General features: G+C 39.6%; 2 protein-coding genes across 2 annotated transcripts; one reads left to right on the top strand and one right to left on the bottom strand.

Moving 5' to 3' along the window:
- Positions 1-7,987: 7,987 nt before the first annotated feature.
- adob (2-aminoethanethiol (cysteamine) dioxygenase b) lies at positions 7,988-11,219 on the top strand. The gene has a single exon (XM_061040389.1). It carries the CDS (start codon positions 8,186-8,188, stop codon positions 8,954-8,956), a length of 771 nt encoding a protein of 256 aa, XP_060896372.1. The 5' UTR covers positions 7,988-8,185; the 3' UTR covers positions 8,957-11,219.
- A 3,653-nt stretch (positions 11,220-14,872) lies between these two features.
- Positions 14,873-17,382, bottom strand: LOC132975674 (early growth response protein 2b-like). Its single transcript, XM_061040388.1, has 2 exons — positions 17,071-17,382; positions 14,873-16,941 (listed from the first exon to the last, which is right to left on the bottom strand). Exons 1-2 carry the CDS (start codon positions 17,237-17,239, stop codon positions 15,845-15,847), a joined length of 1,266 nt encoding a protein of 421 aa, XP_060896371.1. The 5' UTR covers positions 17,240-17,382; the 3' UTR covers positions 14,873-15,844.
- Between the last annotated feature and the right edge of the window lie 7,197 nt (positions 17,383-24,579).

The raw sequence follows: 24,579 nt of genomic DNA, 5'->3' as shown, positions 1-24,579 counted from the left end.
AACTCACAAACACAATTATGTCGATCACATCCAGTACAGTCATGTGGTTTGTAACATGAGGACGTTCAGATGATACCTTTGTAATGATGATGTTGATGAAACTGCCTGCCATCATCAGACACAAACACACATGTGAACCCGCATGATGATGATGAAGACTACAGATCTGTTTGCCGTCAGCTATTAATACGACTGCAGAGTGTGACATACGCCTACACACTCACAAGATGGCTGCTCTCAGTTTGCATCATGCATGTTTCAGTACAAACAAATAAAAGCAAACCGGAAATATTTTTATATTCTTGGGTAAAAAGTTCAGATACTGACTGGATAAACAGACAGCTGACCCCAAACCTTTAAAAAAAAACATTTCCCTGTAAGTAAATATCAATATTAGTACTGTACCTGCTTTAACCAAAACAATGAACTTTCTTTGTTTTGTGCTATGACTGACGTGTTCCATGTTTTCTTTTTTAAGCTAATGACATGTTTCGCTTTCACTGGTAAGATGCTTATTTAGGAACCGCTCCCGTGGGTCAGATATGGAGCAGTGGTCCTGTAACCGCAGAAATGATTTCCCTGCAAAAAAAATAACAAAGAAACAACAACTGCACTTACAGCAAAGGCGACGCAAAATGCATTAAACGACGCAAAGTCAAAAATACAAAAGTGGAAGTGTCTCAGTTGAATTTGTTTGTTATGACAAGACATTTTTTTTTTTTTTTAAATATGTTAAAATGAAAGTAAAGTGCAAATCAGTTGGGCTGATACAGTGCGGCTGCTCTTGTAGGTCATCAGACATGTGGATGGTAGAAACAAATGTGTTTAGTATCAGTTTCAAAAGGTGGTTTCTGCCATTGCAGCATTTTTTTTTTATTGGCTGCAGTCTAAAACAATTTATGGAGCAATTGCAAAATGTTTTTGTACCCATTAGAGATCTAGACCCAAATATATGAGCGCTATACCTTTAAATATACAAGACTGGCCCTGTAAGGAAATGATTTCTTTTCATTTGTGCAGTGTCTAATAAGGTTTTTTAATCCACCCTCCCCAGTATTGAAGTGAAACATTTTGACCTTTGTGTTGCACAGTGAACTGATGACTGCAGATTTAGTTTGACCAAAGCCACTACATGTTTACACCGACTCAGAAACAGAACCTTTAATATGTCAGTATACTGAAGTATAGCTGTTATAGTTATACTACTAATACGAGTTTTACTTTCATGCCAGTGAGCGTTCACATGTAGAATCAGCCTGCATGGTTTTATCTCTCCTTTTTTCTTTCATTCTTTTTTGACCCCAATCCAACAAGCCATCTGTCTGTTGGAAAAATATCTGTGAGATTTTCACTTGAGGTCACGTCAGAATGTTGAATGGCTTGTTGTGTTATGGTTCCTCGCTGCATTACAGCGTGTCAATAAATACTGCAGGCTGTTGTTTATCTTTCATGGAGAGAGTAAACACTGTCCACGACACTTTGACGTCACTGCAGCGCCTCACACAACAAGTCCACACAGAAACACACCCCTTTGACGTTGTTTAATTGCTTTGCAGCCGTCACGCAGCCGTATCAGCTGTGAGCATCTACAGATTGTCACCCTGCAGACCGGCCACCATCTGAGGCCATGTGGGCCACAAACAGCAGACTTTTACACGCAATGCCACAAAATGAGTCACGAAGCCGAATTTTTACAGGGAGAAAGGATGCAAATATATATCCAAAAACACTTAAGGAATACATTAAAACACATATAAAATGTCGTATTTACTTTCCTGACACATAAAGCAAAAAAACATCCCATCATAGTAACTGTAGCAGTTTTTTCAGGCTCTCTCCACACACACATACAGTCAAGCCTCTCCTGTAGTTTGGGCTCAACAGTTGTGATCTTGAAGTCTAATTTATCGCTCCTTCCAAAAAAGAACCCAGAGTCATCTATGAACTCACTTACTATGTGAGAGTTTCTTGTGAGAATCCTTCCGATCCAGTTTCCTGTCTTTACCCTGTGGACTGAAGCCTGTCATAAAACACATTTGGAATCACTTGAGTTTAAGTGTCTGAGGGACAATGGCATGCAAACTTCAGAGGAACCTTATTTGGGTACAAAAAAACCCCGATATCTGCAGATTGGAGCGTTTTGGTTATCACAGGAAACAAAAGAGCTGCAAGAACTTCTAGCAATACTGACGACCTGATGTGTTTGATGATCTCCAGTGTTCTAATTTCTGCATCAAAGGGTACTACAGTCAACAATAAAAGCTGCTAAACTCCACATAAATGTTATGTTGTTATTTTTTTTTGTGTGAAACGAATGAGATCATTTTAAACAAGACAGCTTTTAAACTCCAGTCAATAGCAAACAAACTACATAAACTACAGCGTATCACTTCTGGTGCTTTTAAGCCTTGAGGGGTTTGGAGTTTTCAGATTATTCAAAAACAACTTTTATAGTCGACGAATAAAAGAAAAAGCCAAAAGTTCCTCCATTTTCTAATAATTTAAACGTTAAGTTCACATGTTTTGGTTGACACTGACAGGAAACCGCAGACGGCCCTGCCTCACAATTTCATCATTTTTGTAGAAGCCACTTCATTGCATTTTTACCACATGGAGAGGGTTCTATAAGGGCCGTTTTTATCAGGGTTTCTCTTTTTTATAGAACACATATGGGGCCTATTATCTCAATTTCTCCTCAAAAAGTTTACCCCACAGGAAATGCGTCACATTTACTTCACTGAGAGGCCAACCTTGAGGGAACCGTTTTCATGTTTTTGTCACTGGAAGGCAACTTAGTGGGAATTTATCAAGATTTGTCCATTAAAAGGCCACCAATCTGTGTCACAATCTACTCGATGAGAACCCTACAGGCAGTTTGGAAACTCTGGACATGGCACCCTACTTGCCACCCTATCATGATGTTCTTCCCTGGAAGAGCCCTCTGAAGGCATCCATTTAAGGACACATTAGTCAGCATATTATTCAGTTTTCCTCATTTTTAGGGCACATATTTGTGCAACATTCTCTCCAATTGAAAGGCCATTTAGAGGGCACATTAAGTTTAACTTAAACTTAATGTTTTCTCCACTAGAGGGCCCTTTCTTAAAATACCCCCACTAGAAGGACACCATACCATGCATTCTCTAGATTTTCTTCAATTCTTGCAGCAATGTTTTGTCCACTATTAGGGCACTACAGATTGTGCTTCATGATGTCCTCCATGAAACTTAGGTCTCTGCACAGTGCAACCAAAAGACACATTCCTTCCATTTGCAAACAAAGGGCAGACACTAAAGTATTTTCTATTCTAAACAGTGAACACTTTCATATAAAATGGGGCACTTTTGCAGGGTGGGGCATGGGTCCATCAGTAAACATGAGCCATGATTACAGCAAAATGAAAATGTCGACTTTCATACAAAACCTTCAAAACTTCTATGTCTAATATGAACAGCAGGAAAAGAGTACTGTGTTCAAGTTGAACTAAAGTAGACACACTTAAAATTGTGTAACTATCTTATAAGTGGACTATGTCCCAATTTAAACCCACGACCTATGACAGCAGGTCTTAAAAGTGTCATCTCCACACACACATTACAGCATACAGAGCTTCTGCTGTTTACTGTTGTGTTATAAATAAACAAAGCTCTTTGTGTGTATGTGTGTATGTAACTGTGTGTGTGTCTGTGTGTGACCCGCAAGCGACAGCCTCTTGCACCAAAATAATTCATCCTGTTTATTTTATTTGAAGGAGCAGGGCTTCCACAGTTTGGCTCGACATCAGCTGTCCGAGCTCTGAATCATGTTGTCTATTTTCAGCATGCCTTCACTTCCGAATGATCAAAAACACCATGTCGCTGAAGAAGATCTGCGATGTCAAGAGCTGACCGCACACACTCATTCTATGACTGTAGTTATTTGGCGTACAGATAAGGCCACTGTGTCCCATCGAGAGTAGGTGGGTGACAAACTGACTGCCGCAAGCTGAGGATTGAGGAGCTGAAGGGATGTGAGGAGATGATCTGTGTGGGAGCAGGTGACATCTCTATTGAAGGAACTGTGTGTTTCCTCATGATGAGTTCACTCACACAGCCTCAGAGAAAATACAATCTTTTTATTGTGGGTATTAAAGAGTCAACATGAGGGCGTCCTGCTGGAGAGTGGGCAGGAGGAAGTACCAGCTCTGGTTCACGCAGCAGTGTGTCATGGATGATCTGATCATCAGAGGAGAGCTCAATATACACACAGTCAACACATCCATGTGGAAGGTGTCAGGGAGGACTTTTTTTATGTGTCAAATGCAGTTTATTCTTTTTTTTTTTTCAAAATCTCTTGGTGGCGCAGTGGTTAGTGCATGCGCCCCATGTATGGAGGCTGTAGTCTTCCAAGCGGACGGCCCAGGTTCAAATCTGACCCGTTGCTCCTTTCCCGCATGTCATTCCCCACTCACTGTCTCCCTGATTTCCAACTCTATCCACTGTCCTATCTCTCAAATAAAGGCACAAAAAAAACAAAAAAAAAAGCAATACTTAAAGATAGTTACATAATTTATTAAATAAAATGCACTTAATTCTGGTGGTGCAAAGTTACATCTGGAACTTTTTCTTACCTACCTTTGATTCAGAGGAAATATTGCATGTCTGATTCCACTCTTTATACCTGACTGATGGAGTTACTTTTCAAGATTCTTTATAAACTCAGCACTTTAGAAAGGTTAAAACAGTTTGAAACCATACAAAGAAGTTAGCTGTGTGTCCCATTTCCCATCTGAATTGTTAGAATTTTTTTGTTTGAACATAATTTCCAAGCTAAAGAATGACAAAGTTATTTTGCAAATAATATAGAGGTACCCTAAGGTACTGATTGTCAAAATCGTTGATACTGATTCTTTTCAATACCACATGTTATCAGAAAATTAACATCTCTGATTTTTTTTTAGGAAGAATGTGCAACATTTTCCAGCGTTTGGTGACATCACCTACACTATAGGGACTTATCACGATATCAGAATAGTTGACATTTAATCATCTTTTAATTGACAAACTGATTTACTACTTATCATTTCAACTATGCTGTTGTGTCACCAAACAAGCAGCATATTTTATAAACAGTATATTATATGCAAAATGGTATAATCATGTTTTATAAAGTAACATATGCAGGGGGCATGAGAAGAAATCACTTAGATTTGTACTTCATTGCAGCACTTGAGTTTCCCCGCTCTTATTAATTAATATATTTAAGAAATGTTTGTTTCATGCAGTTATTGCCATTCATCCAATTCTTTCTAAAGGAGCTGTTTTCAATGATGCAGGCTTTGTGACATAAATCCAAGTGTGAGAAATCAAGACAGCTAAAAAAAAGATATATTTCCATGTTCAGGGAACAATAAAATGAATCAGATTTACCCTCAAGATGTAAAGTTGATCAAAAAAAATCCTGGAAATAGACAAAGAGACACCTCATTTAAAGCTGAAACACTCTGATCAGACATGTCACACCAATCCCTCCCACTGCTCCCTGTCTCTCTCTGCTTTGATAACAGTAATAAATGAAAATAACTCCCTGAAAAGGCTGATAAAAATTCCACCAGAAAAATCTCTTTATCAACTTGAATTTCCACCAAACGGGCTGCCATCTCTCTCTTTGTATGAGCATGTTTGTGATTGTGTGGGTGGGTGTTTCCCAGTAGAAAGATGTCTAAATTAACTGCCTACGTCTTTACAATGAAATGCCAAACAAGGACGCCACAACAAGTGAGTCATGCTTCGATAGCTACATGAGTCATCGTTGAGCTTGCGGGGACTGTGCAATGGCCCACCAGGAAAATAAAATCATGCATGTTTTTTTTTTTATCACTGTTTCATCTTACTGTGCTTCTACTCAATGATAGAAAGCAGCAATGCCTAAAGGCTGCATGACTTTTTGACCATAAACACGAGAGTTTGATTACAGTATGATGAGGCCTATATTTACGGGGAGGCTTGTTTGGGTGTCAAGTTGTTTATGTTTCACACAGTACCAGCTGACTTTCTTGGACTAGGCCAACTTCAACATTAAACTCCCCTGGTTGATTCTCTTAATAATGCATTTGTTTGTCCATTTTCCAAATCACTACTGTTTTAAGTTTTTTGTTCATCTACTGGCTTGTCCAAACAGTTATCCATCTATCAAAGCTGTGAAGTGTAGCTCACTTCAGTAGCCAATAGGTAAGGCTTCTTAACCATATTCAACATGTTTATACATTTCAATTTAAGCGCTATACTCTGTTACGTTTGGCTAGTTTCAACTGTTTAAATATTTTCAACTGAGATAAAGTGTTTTGCTTTGGATAGCTAACTCAATTGTTAGCTAACTTCAATTAAAAAGCTAACTATTCCAGGTTTGAATATCGCTTTAGCCAGGCCTAACTAATTCAATAGATTAGGCTACCTAACAATTGAACAATTCTATATCATAGTTTTTAAGATTGACTATGAACATTTTTACACATTTCTTTTGCTAACTGTTCCAACTACTAGTCCATCATTGAAGCTAATTCATCTATTACTTTTAGGTTGTTAGTGTCCAATAATTTGGACTGTTTATTTTCAGGTGTAAATAATTGTACAAACTGGTAATCCATTACAGCCTACTTTTTTTGCGAGAAATGTCAGACATATCCACAATGAGCTGACAACAAATGTTGATCAATTAGGCTATTTTCCCTTTCATGCTAACTATAACTTTCACAAATGTCTGTACAGTTTAGCCTATATCTACAATAAATAATGTATGTATCGATAGCCTATAACATTTCTGCCTGTGACAAATGGTACTGTGGTTTAAATAGCCAACATCTAACTTGATATTATTAAGACTTTAGCTGTGTGATTTTCAAATTGTGTTGATTTTTATTTCATTTTATAATAACACTGCAGAAAACCTATTGCATATATGTACTTCCCTTTAAGGGCCACTGCAGTTGAGACATTATATATTGACAGTAATTCAGTAATGACTGAGGGCAAAAATCATTAAAAGTTAAACTTTCAATGGTATGTTGGGTATTGTAGTTCATTGTTAAGTAGAGATAAAGTAATCTACACACACATAGTAAGACTAAACTTGTACAGGCTTTATAAAGAGACTTCTCAGCAGTGAATCTTTATTTTGCATACTCGAACACGCTTCTTTAAGGCCGACTGACTACAATTCCCAGAATGCACGAGGTGAAAGCGCTAAAGTTCTGCCTGCTGCGGACGTGTTTGACAGTTATTCAAAAATGGGGAGCTAAGGTCGACAGGAGCGAGAGCAATGATAGTGTCAAATTATGTATGAAAGTCAGCTCTAATTGTATGCAGTACTAGAGTATAGGTGCTGTGTTATTTAACAATATATAAAACGAAATCGTGTGTTCATAGGTTCACATCAAAAACACGAATGTATGGACGCGTGAAGGTACAGCTGCTATGTTTGGTTGACCAAAGAGAAGGGAAAGATGAAGGGTCTCACTCTGACATTTATTATTTTGACCTACAATAACGACATCACAGTTCTGTATGGTATAATGTCAAATAAATTCCAATTCCTTAGTATTTTCCAATTTCTTTATTAATTATATTCGACCCAATTTCACGTTTTGTGACTGTGAGGCATTTTTTGGCTTATTTTATACAGTACAGAAACAGGTTACTAAAGGCTTTAATGAGATAAGATGAGGTCAGTCATTTGAGCCCCATTGGTTGACATTGACAAGTTAAAAATAACTCAGACAACACCAATTAGAATGATCCTAATATTCTCATCAATTATTATATAAATAATATAAAGAGGGGATTTAACACAAAGCGCACAACACATATTTAATACCTTGTTGCCAACTTAACCCTTTTATCAATATAAGACAAGTTGACTTGCATGCCATGGATTTTACAAATTATATATTTCCGCTGTTTTATAACATGTAAAAAAGGTATTCTGCTCAGACGTTTGTGAATTGACATTTTGCATTATCTTCGTGTTTTAAGATGCATTCATTTTAAGGTTTGGATAAAATTGTTGTACCAATCTTTTTGATGTCAGGCTCATTTTTAGCAGGCGGAGTGAGACGTCTTCCTAAATCACGATCTTTGGAGTTAGCAAAGCGGCTACCGCTAACGGGGGGGACAAGTGGAGACCGGTCAGTTCCCTTTCTCGCTTCGGTATGATGCCTGGGGACACCAACATGACCTCCATCGTACAGAGAATAGCCCGACAGGCTCTTCTTACATTTAGGAGCCCACCTCGAGTCGGCGAAACGGCCGGTAAGTCGTTTCTGGACAACCACGGCAAACTGAAGAGCCTCATGACGGAAGTGCGAGCGGCGGACCTGAAGCTCGTCCCGCGGAGAGCCGACGACGGTTCTCTCGGCGTGCTCCCTCCGCTCACGTACCACAGTGCCTCGCCCCCGGTCACTTACATGCATATTTGTGAGACGGACCATTTCAGCATGGGGGTGTTTTTGCTTAAAAGTGGCGCGTCTATCCCCCTGCACGACCACCCGGGAATGCACGGCATACTGAAAGTCATGTACGGGAAGGTCCGGATCAGCTGCTTCGACAGACTGGAGCGGGCGGACGGCAGCCCGCAGGCGGTGCCCCCTCTACCCCCGGCCCAGCTGGGGTCTATGCGGCGGTCAGTGCTCCGCTGCGCCGGGGAGTACACAGAGGAAAGCGGGCCGTGCGTCCTCACCCCTGACCGGGACAACCTCCACCAGATCGACGCTGTGGACGGTCCCACGGCGTTTATGGACATCCTGGCCCCGCCGTACGACCCGGACGAGGGCAGAGACTGTCACTATTACAAGGTTCTGACCGATTCGGATGTCAACAGCACGGAACCGAAGGAGAAGGAGGTCTGGTTAATGGAAATCTCACAGCCTCCGGATTTCTGGTGCGGAGGGGAGCCGTACCCGGGCCCGGAGGTCTGCCTTTGAGCCACCTGGCCCACCTTGGCTGTCTTCTTTTCTCGACTTGGTCTGGTTAATGCGCCCTGTGCGGAACAAGGCTGGAGCTTTTGGACTTGGTTGGACAATCCTGGCTAAATTTAGGATCAATCTTAAATCCTAAAAGAAACTATTTCATGTAGACCTGATTAAAGTGTTAACTTTGGGCTTAAGTCAATTTGCAGAACCTGCTCCTTTTTAGTGAAACAATGCAGCTCAGAAATAGGTGACCTCATTGTTTGGTATTGTTGCCAGTGATTTCTGCTGCTGCAACTCAGATGTGACTCCCAAGTTTCTATTTCACTAGAACACAAAATGAAGCCTTAGGTGATTCAAACCTTCACATTTGGACTGACATGGGTTATATCACTCTGTGTCAATCGACTTCTATCTTAAGACGCCCTCAAAGTTTCTCTGTGTTGTTGAAAAAAACAAAAGATAGATTTCAGATATGACTTTATTTAATTTGTTGGTCGTTAACTTTCTCTCCCATGCGTTATGTTCGCTCTTGATCCCCTGTGTTGTTGGAGGGTGGTTTAGAGGTGTTCTGAGTCTCGAGGCAGCAGGGTTGATGATGGACAGCTGACTTCTACCTTTGCAGATGCAACTTCTGGCAATATCCATTATTCTGCAGCAGTGCACAGACAATTTGAGGTGTGAGGCTGTGCACCACCCGCCACCATGTGAAGTGTGTTTACCCGGTGGATTAGGTTTAATCAAAGGTGGTGTTGTTTTGTAAACAATAAAATAGCTTTTCATCTACCTGCTGAGGGGTCTATAACTACAGATCATCAAAAAAGAGTCTCACACGTTGGAGAAACAGGCTAAATTAAGACGCTGTAAGTCTTTATATTTTAAAGGAGATGAACAGAAAGGTCAAACAGATGCTATACAGGGTGCTGATGCTGCCTTTTCCGCTTGAAACTTTTGTCAACAGTTGGCGCTTCAAGTTGAAATTTCAAGACAGAAATAATAGAGGGAAGGATTACAGAGCAATACTATTAATAAGCTATAACCTTTGCAACATTTCAGCTTTCAATATTGTATGCTCTCTGGTGGAAAACTTGCTGACAATAAGCTAATGATATTTATTCAACATGTGCTGTTAAACATACATGAAGCTTGTTGCGTGAAGAATACAAAGCGTGCACTTTTCCCAAGCTGCCGGCCTGAAACACAATCCTTCGTTTTATAATCGACGTGTCATGAATTCTAGACTCCTCTTGAATGCAGCGTTGTAACAAAAGTGTGCAGACCTGAGTCTCTCCTGGGACCACGGAGGGACTGCGTCCTTGTGTTTGAATTGTCTTCCTGCTTTTGAACGTTTGTTCCCGCCGGGTGAAGAACTGTGAAAGTTTAGGTTCGTCTTCTGGGGAATGAAATGGTTTCCTTTTTTTCTTTCATTGTGACAAACTGTTGACTGCCTTCTTGTTTTCTGAGAAGAGTGTGATCCTCAGGGTTGTCTGTGATTAGTTTGCTCGTCTGATTTTCAGACGATTGTGTGAAAGATGTGCACTAAATCAGGCTTCTTAACACAAATGTTGTCCCACTGAAGGAAATAGATATTTAGTGGTAACAAAATAAGGATCATGAAAAGTCTCCGGTCTGACACAGAGGACATAAAAGATGAAGGTTGATTTTATAATAAAGTTTAAATATTCAAAGTTTTATTGACTTCCAGAGTTAAACCAACAGATGAACGATTTCTCTGCTGCTTAAAAAAGCTTCAGGTAGAGCAGCTGTTAGTTTCATGTTGGAAATGTGTGTGTCTACTGAAATCAGTGGTGGATTGACAGAAAAGCACTTATACTCAATTAGAATCTCTGCGTGCAAAGCTTTTGATTCAACAATGATTCTAAACCTGGAGTGATGCAATATGAATAAGTATTCAACACCACTGTTCTCACAGTCCTGAATTCATTTCAAACACATTTTTATTCTAGAGGAGTGATTTACTGTTTGTTGTACTAAAGTGGGAGTCTGGACGACGATGCATCAGTTTACTCTCTGATGAATAAACAACTCTCATTCTCTAAATCAGGTTGTTGAATGGAAATAATTACTGTCTGTTTGTTTTTTGCCTGTAATGGAGGTTTATCTCTGCGTAAAAACAACTGCTGTCTATTTTTCCTAAAAATGTTCTGTCTCACACCGTGTGAGGATCTGTGATTGACAGATAATGTTGTGTGAATGTTTCAGACAAGTTTGGCTTCTCTGAAAAATGTCAGCAGAATAAAGTCCCTTTAATAAACTATCTAACCTTTGTTTTTTTTTAACAAAGTTTTTCATTTCAACACACATTTAGTAGGTTATTTATATTATTGTTTATTGGGGGGGATCCCCCTTAGCAACAACTAAGTCAGCAACTATTCTTCCTGTGATGAACACATGCAAACAGTGAAATCCACAAAAATCATATTGTTCAAAGACCAAAGCATAACAGAAAATAAAATCACTCGTATAACAACAATTGTGAAGCCTGAAATGCCACTACGTGTTTTAAAAGATGTGTTACACAGCGTCATTTCAGGTGAAGAGGAGTACTCCAACATATAAATTAAACTTTTATTTTCTGTCCTTAACCCTAACATAAAAAGAGAAACATCTTTAGCTGGTCTGTCTGATGTTTCTGCTGTGGTTTTACCTCTACATACTGCTGACCTGTATGGACAGAGCATAATGAAGAGGCTCACAAGTCGAAGATAAATTGCTAACAAAGCCACAAAGGTTTTCGGCTCTTGATCCATTGTGAGAACAGGTCACTTGTTTCCAGACCACTACATCACAATATGACACAGCACTGTGTTTCTATGAGGCTTTACTGAGCAAACTGAAGTGTGTGAGTTAATGCAGTCTCATGTTTTGAACACGTCATGAATTCATGAGATTAATTAAAATGTCATTTCATTCCAAGCACAAACACAGAAAAAATCAGTTGATGAAGTAGAGTAAGAGCCACCACTCAGTCACACTTAATCATCGTCATTCATTAATGCTACACCCCTTATGTATCTTTAAATGTTAACTTATTTACATTTAATTGATGTACATGGTTTTTATTTTTAACTGGGACGTTTAGCAGCTAAAAGATACTGTGATCATCCTTTCATGCTTATATCAAAAAAAAATTAAATACACTGCTGTTATGACTGAGTGAAGCCTTAAATATAAAAAACCTGACAACTTAAATGTTGTCAAAATGGTTTTTAATTCACACATCATCCCATGAGATACTCCTGAGTATCATAGTCAGTATCAATAGTAAAGTAGCTGTTTGTTTGTTTCCCTTAAAAAAAGTGCCAAGTAACATACATTGTTATTTTTATCATCCCAGAGGCTAATATTACATAGTGGCCATTTCAATATCAAATTAAATGTATTTCTATTTGGATCATATCTTCAAAAGAAGATTTCCTGTTTTCCGTCTTCACTTCATCTGTTTCTCGTACTTTTGTGTTCAGAGGTCACTATCCCTTATACCAGGATTTCCCAACCTTGGGGTCCCGACCCCACGTGGGGTCGCATGGATTTCAAATGGGGTCACCACAATGTTTTGTTCATTAATCAATAAAAAATAGATTTTATATTAAAATATATTGATCACAGGCTACTGTGGGCCATAGCCAATGTCAAAACAAGAAACTTGCAGAGTCTCTGACCGTCTGTCATCCACTATCCTTTCTTCTTCTGTTCACAATAATATACACAGAAAAGCCTAAAAGTGGTTAAAATTAATTAAATTAATGTTTACTTGCAACACTAAAGAAAAACTATTACATGATTGAGATAAAAAAAATTAATTGAAGCAAAGACTTGGATGTGTTTTGGATGTCTGGGGTTGCCAGAATTTTGTGAAGTCAAAGATCACAAGCCAAAAGAGCCTTTTAAGGTAAAAGTATAAGGGCTTATACTTTCTCCTAGAAAATACTTTTATTGTGAATCATCAATAGGTCATTTTTATTGGCATTAGCTTGACATCAAAATTAAAGCTAATCAATGTGTGACTCTGCACTTTAAAGGGGCAGTTGTAAACATATAGAAATCCTGGAAGTCCTTAAATTGTGATGATTTAATTTCCTTAGTCATTACGTGAACATGAATAATGCTGGTTTTTAAAAGTATGACACCTACATTGTTTTTGTTTCAGAGCTGGCAGTGTTCTGGACAGAGCTTCCATACCAGTTAACTTTGAGAGTAGTTACAGTAACAGGTTAGTCTTTATGAGCAGAGGGATTTGTTTCTGTATCCCATTCCCGTTTTGATGGCTTCATGCACTACATTGACTTTTTGCCATAACTTTTCCCAGGCACACACTCGCAACCCACTGAAAATGGCTCCATGACACCCTTTTGGATCTCGACCCCAGCAGTTGAGAACCAGGGCCTTAAAGCATTACCTGTTTACACACAAAGCACTCCTGTAATGTCCCTCACAGAAAGTTTACCCTGTCAGTCCGGCGTCTCAGGAGCTTGGACATGATGTAAAGAGGACACTGTGGTCATGATGTTTGTAAGATGTCCAATGATTGATTTGATTTAGTAGCAATATATTGAAAGGAATTAAGGATTCACAAACAACTACCTCACAGTGCAGATTAAAGTTAGATTTCATGGGGCGCTGATGGAATATAGTGGTTAGGTCGCGCTCCATGTATCAAGGCTAAAGTCCCGGGTTCAAGTCCGACATGCAGCTCCTTTCCTGCATGTTGTTCCCCACTCTCTTCCTGACTTCCTCTATTCGCTGTCCTGTCTAAATAAAGGCTAACACCCCCCCCCCCCCCTTAAAAAAACATTCAAAAAATGTCTAATGTCATGCTTTGTGGAGAACTTATTCTAAAGTGCATGTTTTTATAAAGCTCCTGTGAGCTGGTTATGAAACACACGTAAGTTATGTGATGATTCTTTATGAGCTACAAAAGCCAACGAGACCTTCAGCGAGAAGACTGATTACGTCTTCATAGAATTTTTTTATTTTCTGTTACAGCTCAGGTCTGTGTCAGAGGAGGACAATAACTGCTGAGACGACTTCTTTTTTTTAAAACTTTTTTCACTGTAATGATCCAGGAGAGTGACATGTTTGATCAAAAGAAAGATGAAGGGTGTTTTTTTGGTAAGAAAGCATTTCTTATGCATGAAGTTTAGCCATGAAATCCGCAGGGGTCAACACAAATTGAAAAGATCCTTTTATTTAATGGAGTTCTGTTTGGGACTGAACACATCTTTAAATGATTTTCATGAGAAGAAAAGGAAACTTTTAACATCTTAAATTCTCTGCCAACAGAAACGTGCTCTGACAGATTATCTGCTATGATTTATAAAACTCCAGCAGGAACATAAAATAGACACAGAGTTGATATTGTATTGTAGCATCGATAAAGGCAGGCAGGCAACAACAACTCGACAAGTCAACATTTATTTGCATCGACAAGAAGCATCAGTCCAGCAGAATAAAAGCTTTAGTGCTCGACTTGATTGCATAAAAATGATAAAACAAAAAACACAACTTTCATTTGTCAAGTCAGTGACTTTCTATCTCTTACTTTCTCTCACATTCATCAGGAAGAAAAGCTGGTCAGATCAAAAAGTCAAAACACTCCTGAAAGCAGCCAAAAATAGCAAAAATGTAACCAGAAAGAAACAGATTATTAGGCTACAATCTCATCAAATTCCAACAAGGTTACCGAGCTGTAAAACAAACTGTTTATCGAGTGTAGTAAACAAACATATCATTATATTTTTTTACATTTCAAATAGGATACAAAACCAGGTTTTTTTTAAAAAAAGCTCAATTTTGCTGCATCTAGCAATAAAGTTTCCCACTTAAGCCCCGTCCTGATTTGTGATGTCACAGGTGTACTCTGACATCACTACTCTCCCATACTTAAAAATAATTGTCAAAAAATATTTGTTTGTGAAACAGACAGAGTTATACTAAACCAGTGGATGTAATTACAGTAATTTTGCATCTTTTTCTGTTTCTATCAACTTGTTGCATGGTGACTTATTTTAGTGCCTACACATATAAATGACATTTTCATTTGGAAAAAAAGAAGAAAGAATGTGTGGCATTGCAAAAATACAAGGCTGTGTATATGTCTCTTGTCAATCCTTAAAAACTAAATTTATTTGTGCTGTCTATTATAATTCAAAGTTTTTCAAGAAAATATTATTTTTGTTTCATCCAAACGTTCCCCCTGATAACTTCTTGACTATACGTGTATTCTTCTTCTGTTTTTTTAGATTAAAAAGTTTTGCATCTGAAACCAAACTGCACTAAACTGGAGGCAGAGCAGCAGCAGTAAACTCCCCTGAACCACTTTGCTGACTTGCAGGAATTTGGTTTCGTCTTTGCAGCCTGAATTGTGACTGAATCCCTGAGATCATGAAGCATAGACTAAAGACACAATAATGCCTTGCCACAAAGCTGAAGCAGGCTGTAGCAGGTGAGCACATTGAGGCACACAATCAGAAACTGTTCGTTCGTTAGCTCGAACACCTACTAAAATCACCAAACAGTGAATTAGGTGAACCACACTTTTACTTTTACTTTTCAGTCACTTCAACCCCCCAAATACTCGATTTTACTTGATGACTTTGTTGTTGGAGAGTGGAGATGTTTTTTTTAATTCATGATCACGTGACTGATGAGTGATTAATATTGTTTAGCTTCTGTTAAAAAATAATGAATCACATCACATCATTCGAAACTCGGATACTCCCTGATTTCTTTTCAAATATGGCTTCCCAAAGAGATTTGTTTCATGTTCTTTGTGAGATCAACAGACTGTGGGATAAACTGTGAGCTATGTTGGCACTTGGCAGGCAGGATGTTTTAGGAGCTGATAGAGCTTGTGTTCTGTTTCAGGCCAAGCACGCTGGATTAGGATGCAGAGGACTTTTTCTCCTTCTGTCTGAGATGAATCTTCATGTGCCTCCTCCTCTCGTCACTCCGCGCGAACTTTCTCCCACACTGGTCGCACGAGAAGGGTTTTTCCCCGGTGTGCGTGCGGATGTGGGTGGTCAGGTGGTCGCTGCGGCTGAAGTTCCTCATGCAGATGCGGCACTGAAAAGGTTTGTGGCCGGTGTGGATGCGCAGGTGCCGGCTCAACTCGTCCGACCTGGAGAATCGGCGGTCACAGCTCTCTGCAGGGCACGGGTACGGCCTCTGGTGGACCGGGGTCTTACTTGGCCGGTTCGGGTACTTTCTTGGTCTTAGGATGGGCCTGAGAGGGAGGCTTTGGTGGCCTGGAAAGGCTGCAGCCATCGGGCCTTCTGTCGCAGGCGAGGGCGCACCGAGCGTAAAGTTCCTGATAGTGTTGAGAGGCGTAAGAGGAGGGGGAACCCTGAGGGAGTCCAGTGGGTACGGGAGGGATTTCCTCTCCGGGAAAGCCGTCTGGATGTCTCTCTGGCAGCTCTGCTGGTAGAAGCCTCCGTACTCAGGCATGAGTGACAGCAGCGCGGCGCCGTCAACTGTTGGTTTGGGTACGGAGCTGTAGGACGGCGGCGCGTGGTAGGACATGGCGCAGGTGGACGTAGCCAGGTATCCCCCTGCTGATTGGTCCTGGTATATGTCCCCGCTGCATGAGTAGGAGGTTGCTGGGTGAGAGTGAGGGTGGGGATGGGGGTGAGGGTGAGGATGAGGAGGCGCGTACATGTGGCTGATGTCGGGCTGACCGTGCGCCATGGTGCCTTCCCCCGCGTCCGCTGCGTCTACTCCTCCTCCGCTTTCACCTGCTGCGTAGAGATCTGGAGATGCCGAAGGAGATTCGGACTCGGTCACGGGCCCCGGGGTGGCGATGTCAGCACTGACCACGTTGATGATGTCCCCCGGTGTCCACGGTCCACCTGCGCCTCTGGAGTCCACCGAGAACTTCCCGCTGAACGCCACAGGGTGTGTGCGTAAAGTTGCCACGTACTGTGCCAAGTCTCCGTGGAGAAGCAGATCAGTTGGACTCCTATCCTCGAACAGGAGATCACCTGAAACATGTGCAAAAATACATTAGGATAGACCCCTAGACTGACAGATTTTTTTTTTTTTAAACATTCCGCTGCAGTCCACGTCACAATTTTCCATCCGAACAACCCTAAGGGGAAATAAAACCTTACCACTTTCATCCATAGGAGGTTTCCTTTCATGTTCGTCCTCACCTACAGCCTCTTGTTTAAAAACAATCTGTGAAGGCAGCTCCCTTTCCGCTGCGTACACATCTTTAGGAAAACTGTCTACAATTCCGCTGAGAGACATAGACACTTCATCGGCTATCTTAGCAGTCATCCTTTCTTTGAGATGGAGATCAGCCGGTTGAAACTAATTAAACATTCCAGTCAATGTTGTATTTTCTGCTTTAAACATAATGACTAATTTCCCTAATTTTTCTCTATTAACCCCTGTCTCTTCCGCCTCTCATCTCTTGTTAATAGCTCCTGGATGCTGCAGTATGGTTATAAAGGGAATCTCTGGGTCTCCCGTTACGTCATTTTCCAAATATGGACTTGGCCTTAAAAAAAAAAGAAGAAGAGGGAACTCCAGAAATAGGACTGGCGGAGCTCGCCGTGACGAAGCGTGGATACAATTGAAATGCATGATCCAGCTAAAATAAAATACAAACTCTCAGATAATAAACACGATTTTATGTCTTTGTTCCAGAATTAATCACAAACATGAGCACGTGCCTCCTGCTGCTCAGACTCGTGTAAGGGATTGAAAAAAAATTAAAGCTCCATGATTCGGAATTCCGGTCCCACTTTCTCCATACATGGATTCTCCGGTGAGGTGAGAGGATCCAGCTCTGCATATATGGCTGGTATCCGGGTAAAGTGTGTTACATTGTTTTGTCTTTGTGCCAGCTGAGCCCACACACTGACTGCACACAGCCATTTGTTTTCTCCTCTGCCTTGTCAGAAACAGATTACTGCTCTGACTGAGGCTTGCTATTGTTGGCGCGCTGAGATAGATGGCGTGATTAGTGAGGAAATAATTGCTGAATTAACTTCCTGGAGAAGCTGCGTGGTCTTGATGGTATCCCCTTGTTTTTAAAAAAAGGATAGGAGAATAAAAAGGGATGTTTTTATAAGGATTTATTCTTAGAGTAAATGGTAGATTGCTGAGTGGGAGAAAACCTGCAGCTACAAATCCATCAATTTACGGAACTGGTATAATTCAGACATATTTCTTTTTTTTTTAAATGGTGTGGCCAAAGAAAACATTGATTATGGTTGTATGTTGTATATACCAATCACAACAAAACCAGAAAACACCTTCGAATTACTAATAGGCTATTTTATGGTGAACCAGATGTGCCATAAAATGTGTTCTCTTTAAGTTTTTGAGTCATATTTATACACATTTCAATGTAATATTATTTGAAATAACAGGGCTTTATATGAAAAAATAACAGCATTTTGGGCTTTTGTCCTTAATCTACGGAAGCCCAAAGCAGAAATACATTTTATTTTACTCCATTCTTATACGTTGCTTCACTTATAAGACTTTAATTCACCTAAATCTATTCATTTTAGTTTAAACAGTTTTCTTGTTATAAAGAGTAATTTCCGATGGTTTTCTCGAGATCTTGAGTTATTAATGTCGATCTACTGACATAATACAGTGGTTTTTGTCTTGATAAAGAGTACATTTCTGGAGATCTCAAGAAAAAGTCTGATATTAGGAAAAACTGAATTTTTATTTTTAAGATTTTAAGATAAATGAGTCCAAATCTCTTGAAAACAACCAAAATGTACTTGTTATTACAGGAAAACAGGGTCAGTTAAAATGAATAGTTGCATGTCGTCTTAGGCTTCTGTATTAAGAGAAACTGCATCACATGTGAAAAAACGAAAATGATTTTATTATTGAAGATTGCATTTACCTGCTTTTGTTCACCATATTACAGCCCACGTTTTACAGATTGTAGAACAGAGATTTTTTTCACTTAAAAAATGTCCCCCTGAGTTCATATTGTTTGTCTTATCTCATCTTATCTTATCTTGTGTTAAGAATTCAAACTTGGTTTTTGTGATGAATGAAGAGGCCAACAGGTCACATCAGGGGTAGTTGATGCAAAGATGTCAGTGCTGGCTCCTGATGAAATTAGCATTTAACTTTGGCCATATTTCCGCTCTCATGGCTATTATCTCACAGCCTATCAAACATTATAATTTACATGGAACATCCTATAAGCCTTTGCTTTTAGCCTGCACGTGATAGCACACACCCATTTCCAAACACAAAGTGTTCTTGGAGCCACGGATAAGAAAAGTAAATTTCCTCTGGAGAAAGGCAAACAATGATTGGACCCGAGGGGCATCAAACAGGCAGTGAAAGTGAACTCGTATTTCCTCACAAGCTGAGCGAATAGTTGAAAAAATAACTTAATTTCAGATGTAAACGAAATTGTTTGGATAGCTCAAAAGTGATTAATCACATATTAAGATTCACAGGGCTTCATGCTAACCCCAAAGTAAACACTCAAAAGGCTGCTCTCGCTGTCGAGCACGTGTAGAGTCAGGTGATGTAGTGAAAGAGTAAGAGAAGTCTGAGTAGGTTGGTAGTGGGAGTTGATGGATGGGTCAAACAACACAAGACTTTTAACCACACCCTAATCTTTTCCTGAACAAAAAGTACTAAATATAACAACACTGTGACTGTTTCATAACATTCAGCGTGACTTAGAAAGTATTTCTGGCAGAAAGGGGCAGACAACAGAGGGTAAAAGAAACAGAGATTAAATGGACTTTTATGGTCTTTTTGAGACATCGAAGTCTAATATGTATTAAATACCTTGTATGAGAACATGCTGAAACTTGTTTCTTTAAAGCCAAGTCTTCATGGCAACTTCTAAAAGAGTCACTCCACTGAATGAGCATTACTGTAAACTCCTATCACACTCAAGTTTCTGCTGAAGTTTGCCAGTGAGATTTTACACATGATGCTTAAATGTAAATGATTCGTAATGATTCTGTAAAAATGAATATTACAGTCTGTTATAGACGAAACAATAATATATATAATATAGACTGTAAATAAGATAGGGCCCAGAACTGAACCCTGTGGAACGCCTTCTGTTAATGGCAGAAACTCAGATTGAATAGTTCCATCCTTTACACACTGTAATCTATCAGACAGGTTGTTCTGGAACCATTTCAAAGTGCTGGAGTCAAACCCAATGTTACAAAGAGTCTGAATGAGAAGACCATGATTGACTGTATCAAAAGACAACAAAAACAGCAGCACAATACATTTTCTTGTCTATACTAGTGACAATATTGTTAACAACTAAAGTGACAGTAGAGGCAGTACTGTGCAAAGGTCTGAAGCCAAAAGGATGACGGCACAAGACAGAAAAATTTGAGAGAAATATTTGAAGTTGATTATTTACCAGTGATTCCAGGGTTTTTGACAAACAGTGCAATTTGGATATTGGTCAGTAATTATTAAGATCACTATTGTCCCCACCCATGTATAAAGAGGTCACTTGAGCAGATTTCGAGATAGTAATAAGTAGACCTATATTTGAACATAATAAATCCAATTCAGTAAAACCCAAACCGGTGTCATCAATGTGCGTACAAATAACACGATGCATCTGCCCTCCAAAGAGGTGAATGGGAGAAATAGGCATATATTCTGCACGTAAAATTGGGCGATTTGGCGTATGCACTGCATGAAATTTGATTGTAGAGACCGGTTTGCAATAACCAGATGCACAGCCTTTTCATCTACATTACCCACAATGCAACATGACCTCTGAAATTTGAATGGTAGAATAGGTTGTTTTCTGCCAGTAGCAGCTAATTTAGCACTCAGCCTGTGTTGTACAGCACGACACACGTTTCACCGACACACGTTTCATTATTCAATCTACAAGTCTTTATCCTACTTTTCACACCAATGCAGTATCACCACAATAAAAATATAAATATATAATATTATAATCTCTTTTTTTTCTCTATAAATTCTATGCAGATCTTCACAGTCCCCAGAGTATGAATCTACACCTTTCCCGCAGAATCACCTTCTGGTTTATCAATTTTTAAAAAAAATGTTTTTACATCTCTTGGATGAATACATTTAATTTCTGTATTATTACACGTCATGAACGTTCCTCAAGCACCATCTTTCAGGCAAAATGTGATTTTGTCATGGCACGATTAAATATTATAACTGATAAAGGGTCCTCTAAAGGGTCATTACAGTATTTTAGAATCTACAGTAATTGACAGATAAAGAGAGAAAAGGTTTTAGTCCTACTGTAGTAGATTGCTTCAGGTGGCAGCTGTGAAACAAGCTTTAATGTAGCCAACATAATCCTTCAGGATAAATTAGTTAAATGAAAGTGGGTCTACTAAAAGTGCTTGCTGTGCCACGTACACGCTTCGACTGTTATTAAAGTCTGGAAACATTACAGAAAGTGTCACTCCAGAAAGGAGGTTACATCTCTCTCTTCCAGACTGCTGAGGAGTTTTAACCACAGAAAGAGGAAGTTGGTGGTCCACTGTGACCAGGATGTTCTCTTTATACTGTGTCTCTTTCCTGTTTAAAGGGTAAGATTGGATCCTACACAATAAGTATTTAAGGCACAATACCACTCACACAAACTATTCTTTTACAGAGGCAGATGTAGATTGTATTTATATAGACCTTTGTATTATTTTTTGATGTTTTGGCAATATGGTCACTCAGTTACAGTCATGGCAATAAAGCTTGTAAATTGAAATTGAATTGGTAGACAAGCAACTCCCATGTTCTGCACAGTGAAACTACTTTTTTTTGTCTGGTGGCTTTAAAAAACAGCAATGTAGCTAACAGCTGACCATGGTGAAAGAAGAGCTTACGAAAAAGGTTGAACTCTGCAGGATTCTTCCTGTACTATTGTCAGACACTTTGAATTACAATCTGTTTCTTTGGCAAAACCAACTGGAGGAGGAACTTTAATGGAGGAAAACGTATCTCAATGATCATGTTGCAGCTGTGACAGCACGTTTTTGCAGCAGCTGGTTGTAGTGATCTGCTTTAGCAGTTCCACAACTTATCACATGTACAGTCTCTTAGATCGAAATATATATAATTTAAAAAGCCACATTAAGTGTTCCCTTTAAACAGAGGTTCTTCGTGCTCCTCAGAAGACAGATTCTGCTGGATCACAGAGAAAGGAACAGAGCGAGCGGCAGGACTGCAGCTCTCCGAGCCTTTTGAACGCCCACAGTTACAAAAATGTTGGTGTGTATTGTCGTTGTGTGGCAAGCCGCCCACCCTGTGGCAGATGGGGGGTTTGCTCGGTCCACGAGCACACGCATGCATTCACGCACACACACATACACAGACGCACACACACACATTGCAATGAAGAGACTAAGAAATCAAATGCACAAACTTTGGAAACACAAAAAAACTCCCACACTTACATGCATGCATACACACACACACACACACATACACACTTTCACTTGGGTCTTCACCGTAACAAACATACACACACCAACACACACTTTCTCTGTCAGAATCTGTCGAACAAACACTCACAAATCCACCCACATCTACACAATCCTTCTTTTTCCTCTCCACACACACACAAACACACACACACACACACACACACACACACACACACACACACACACACACATACACACACATTGCTCTGTGGGGACGGTGCCCTGCTTCCACCCTTCGCCCACGCTCCTTTGGGCCGCTGAGGCTCTGGGGGGTTTCTGGTTTTGTGTTTGGTGGCTCTGGGTGTCAGCCGGGGGTCTGGCAACTCGGTAGACCCCACCACGCCGATTAATCATCTGTCACCTCGTTTTTTTGTTAATATGGATCTTTGTCTTCATCCTCAAACGAAGCTCAGGTTTCTGACCGCCTGCCTGCTTACCGCCTGTCGCCCTGTTTTCCATTTTTGCAACCAAACGTCACCAAAAACAACAACAACAACAAAACTCCTTTACGTGGCTTTCTTCACGTGAAAGGTTCAGTGCACTCATCTGCTGTCTCAGTGAAATCTGTTACCTTCAAGACCTCATATCGACATTTGACGTTGAAAGGTTTTTAAAAGATCCAGTATGAAAACAAAAGGTCCTATTTCATTTCTTTTGAATACATTTAAGTTTTGTTAACACAGAACATTTTCCATATTTTGGCTAATGCTAACCGCTGCTAGCCACCTTGCGTACATTTCTTACGAGTTGAGCATTACATCAAATCTAAACTACAGTACCGTGATGTGTCTGAGAAGTAGTTGCCTTTTTTAGGTCCTAACTCTTTGGAACTTCACTTTAATATTTCAGGTTTTTATTTTAAAAAGAAAAAAAGATGATTCAAAACCTGATCCTATCCATTTCAATTGTATAACTCTCCAACCAATGGGTTGTAACCTGTCTCCATATGGATCATTATAGTTTAGACTTCATTTGCTTTTGGCTAAAATGGGAAGTTCTCCATGTTTGGATGTAGTGAGAAAACACATCGAATCCACTCCGGAGAATGAAATCCCCCCTCCAACACACATGTCCTTGTCTGTATTTAAAGATGCTCAGACTGTCATTGAACAACGTTAATCATCTGAATTTCCTGCTCGCCAGTGTGCCAGAATTGTAGGTGTTTTGTAAATAGTTAAGGACTCATTTGGGAAGAAAACAAACAAACAAACAAACCTTTTTGTTGAAGAAATATTAGATAAATGAAGGTTCAGAAGAATCTAATATTCTCTCATGAAAGTAGCATTAGACCTCTCTTATCCTGAATGAGTCGGTGTTGTTCAGTTTGGTGAAGGGACACTGACGTCTTGGTGAAGCCAAACAGACGTCAGGGTGAATAAAACGCCATAAATCATTCTGATATGTTCATCTGCTTCATAATGAATTGGTTGGTGTGCCTCACATTTCTCATTTTGGGATGAATTCTTCATCAACCTGCAGATGAGAATGAGTTTGGGAGGTTTAGGCAATGAACCCTCAAACCGAAGCCGTCAATAGAAACGATTGCATATTCATGGGAAATGTATTGACTGCTGAGTGTCAGATAATAGACAGGCCCGTCAATGACCCTGGAACTGCAGTGAAAGGCTTCAACACAATCTGTGGGAGCAGAAAGTGTCGCCGGTCGCTCTCAGAGCTTGTCCTCTCATATCTAATGAGGATAATTAGCTTCCAGAGCATCCAATATTCAAATCACATGCATGAAGCCAAAGATAGAATGGATCACTTTATGAAAAAATTAGAGCCCTAGCATTTAAAACTACAAGTTAAGAACATCTTAAACACCCAATCAATATGTCCAGATACAAAAGCTCAAATTAAAGAAAACTAAAGAATGGTCCTCTGGATCACTGATTTTTTTTTTTCAATGTGCACAGAAAAATAACAGTTTTGTTTTACAATTTTGTGCTTAGTTTTCAAAAACGTATAGAAATAGTTGAAATGCTGACAGATATAAACATGAACAGTTACCATGCTGCTAATGTGTAAGTGCAGTTTAACGCTGATTTAAATTTGTTCTTTTATTCTTCTCTACAAATCTTGCTCCGTCAATATTTTAAACAAAAATACATTTCTCCAAATATTCTGGGCAAATTCTTTTTACCTCTAGCGTAAGCATGAACCAGAAGATTTCACGACAAA

Source organism: Labrus mixtus, chromosome 6 (genome assembly GCF_963584025.1).
Source record: "Labrus mixtus chromosome 6, fLabMix1.1, whole genome shotgun sequence".
NCBI lineage: Eukaryota > Metazoa > Chordata > Actinopteri > Labriformes > Labridae > Labrus > Labrus mixtus.
This window is presented reverse-complemented; position numbering and strand designations above follow the sequence as displayed.

Bases quoted from the DNA above. Each gene is read 5' to 3' on its own strand.
- LOC132975674 (XM_061040388.1), bottom strand. From the start codon at position 17,239: ATGACTGCTAAGATAGCCGATGAAGTGTCTATGTCTCTCAGCGGAATT. The intron at 16,942-17,070 runs GTAAGGTTTTAT...CACATGTTTCAG, and splicing joins ACCTCCTATGGATGAAAGTG to GTGATCTCCTGTTCGAGGAT.
- adob (XM_061040389.1), top strand. From the start codon at position 8,186: ATGATGCCTGGGGACACCAACATGACCTCCATCGTACAGAGAATAGCC.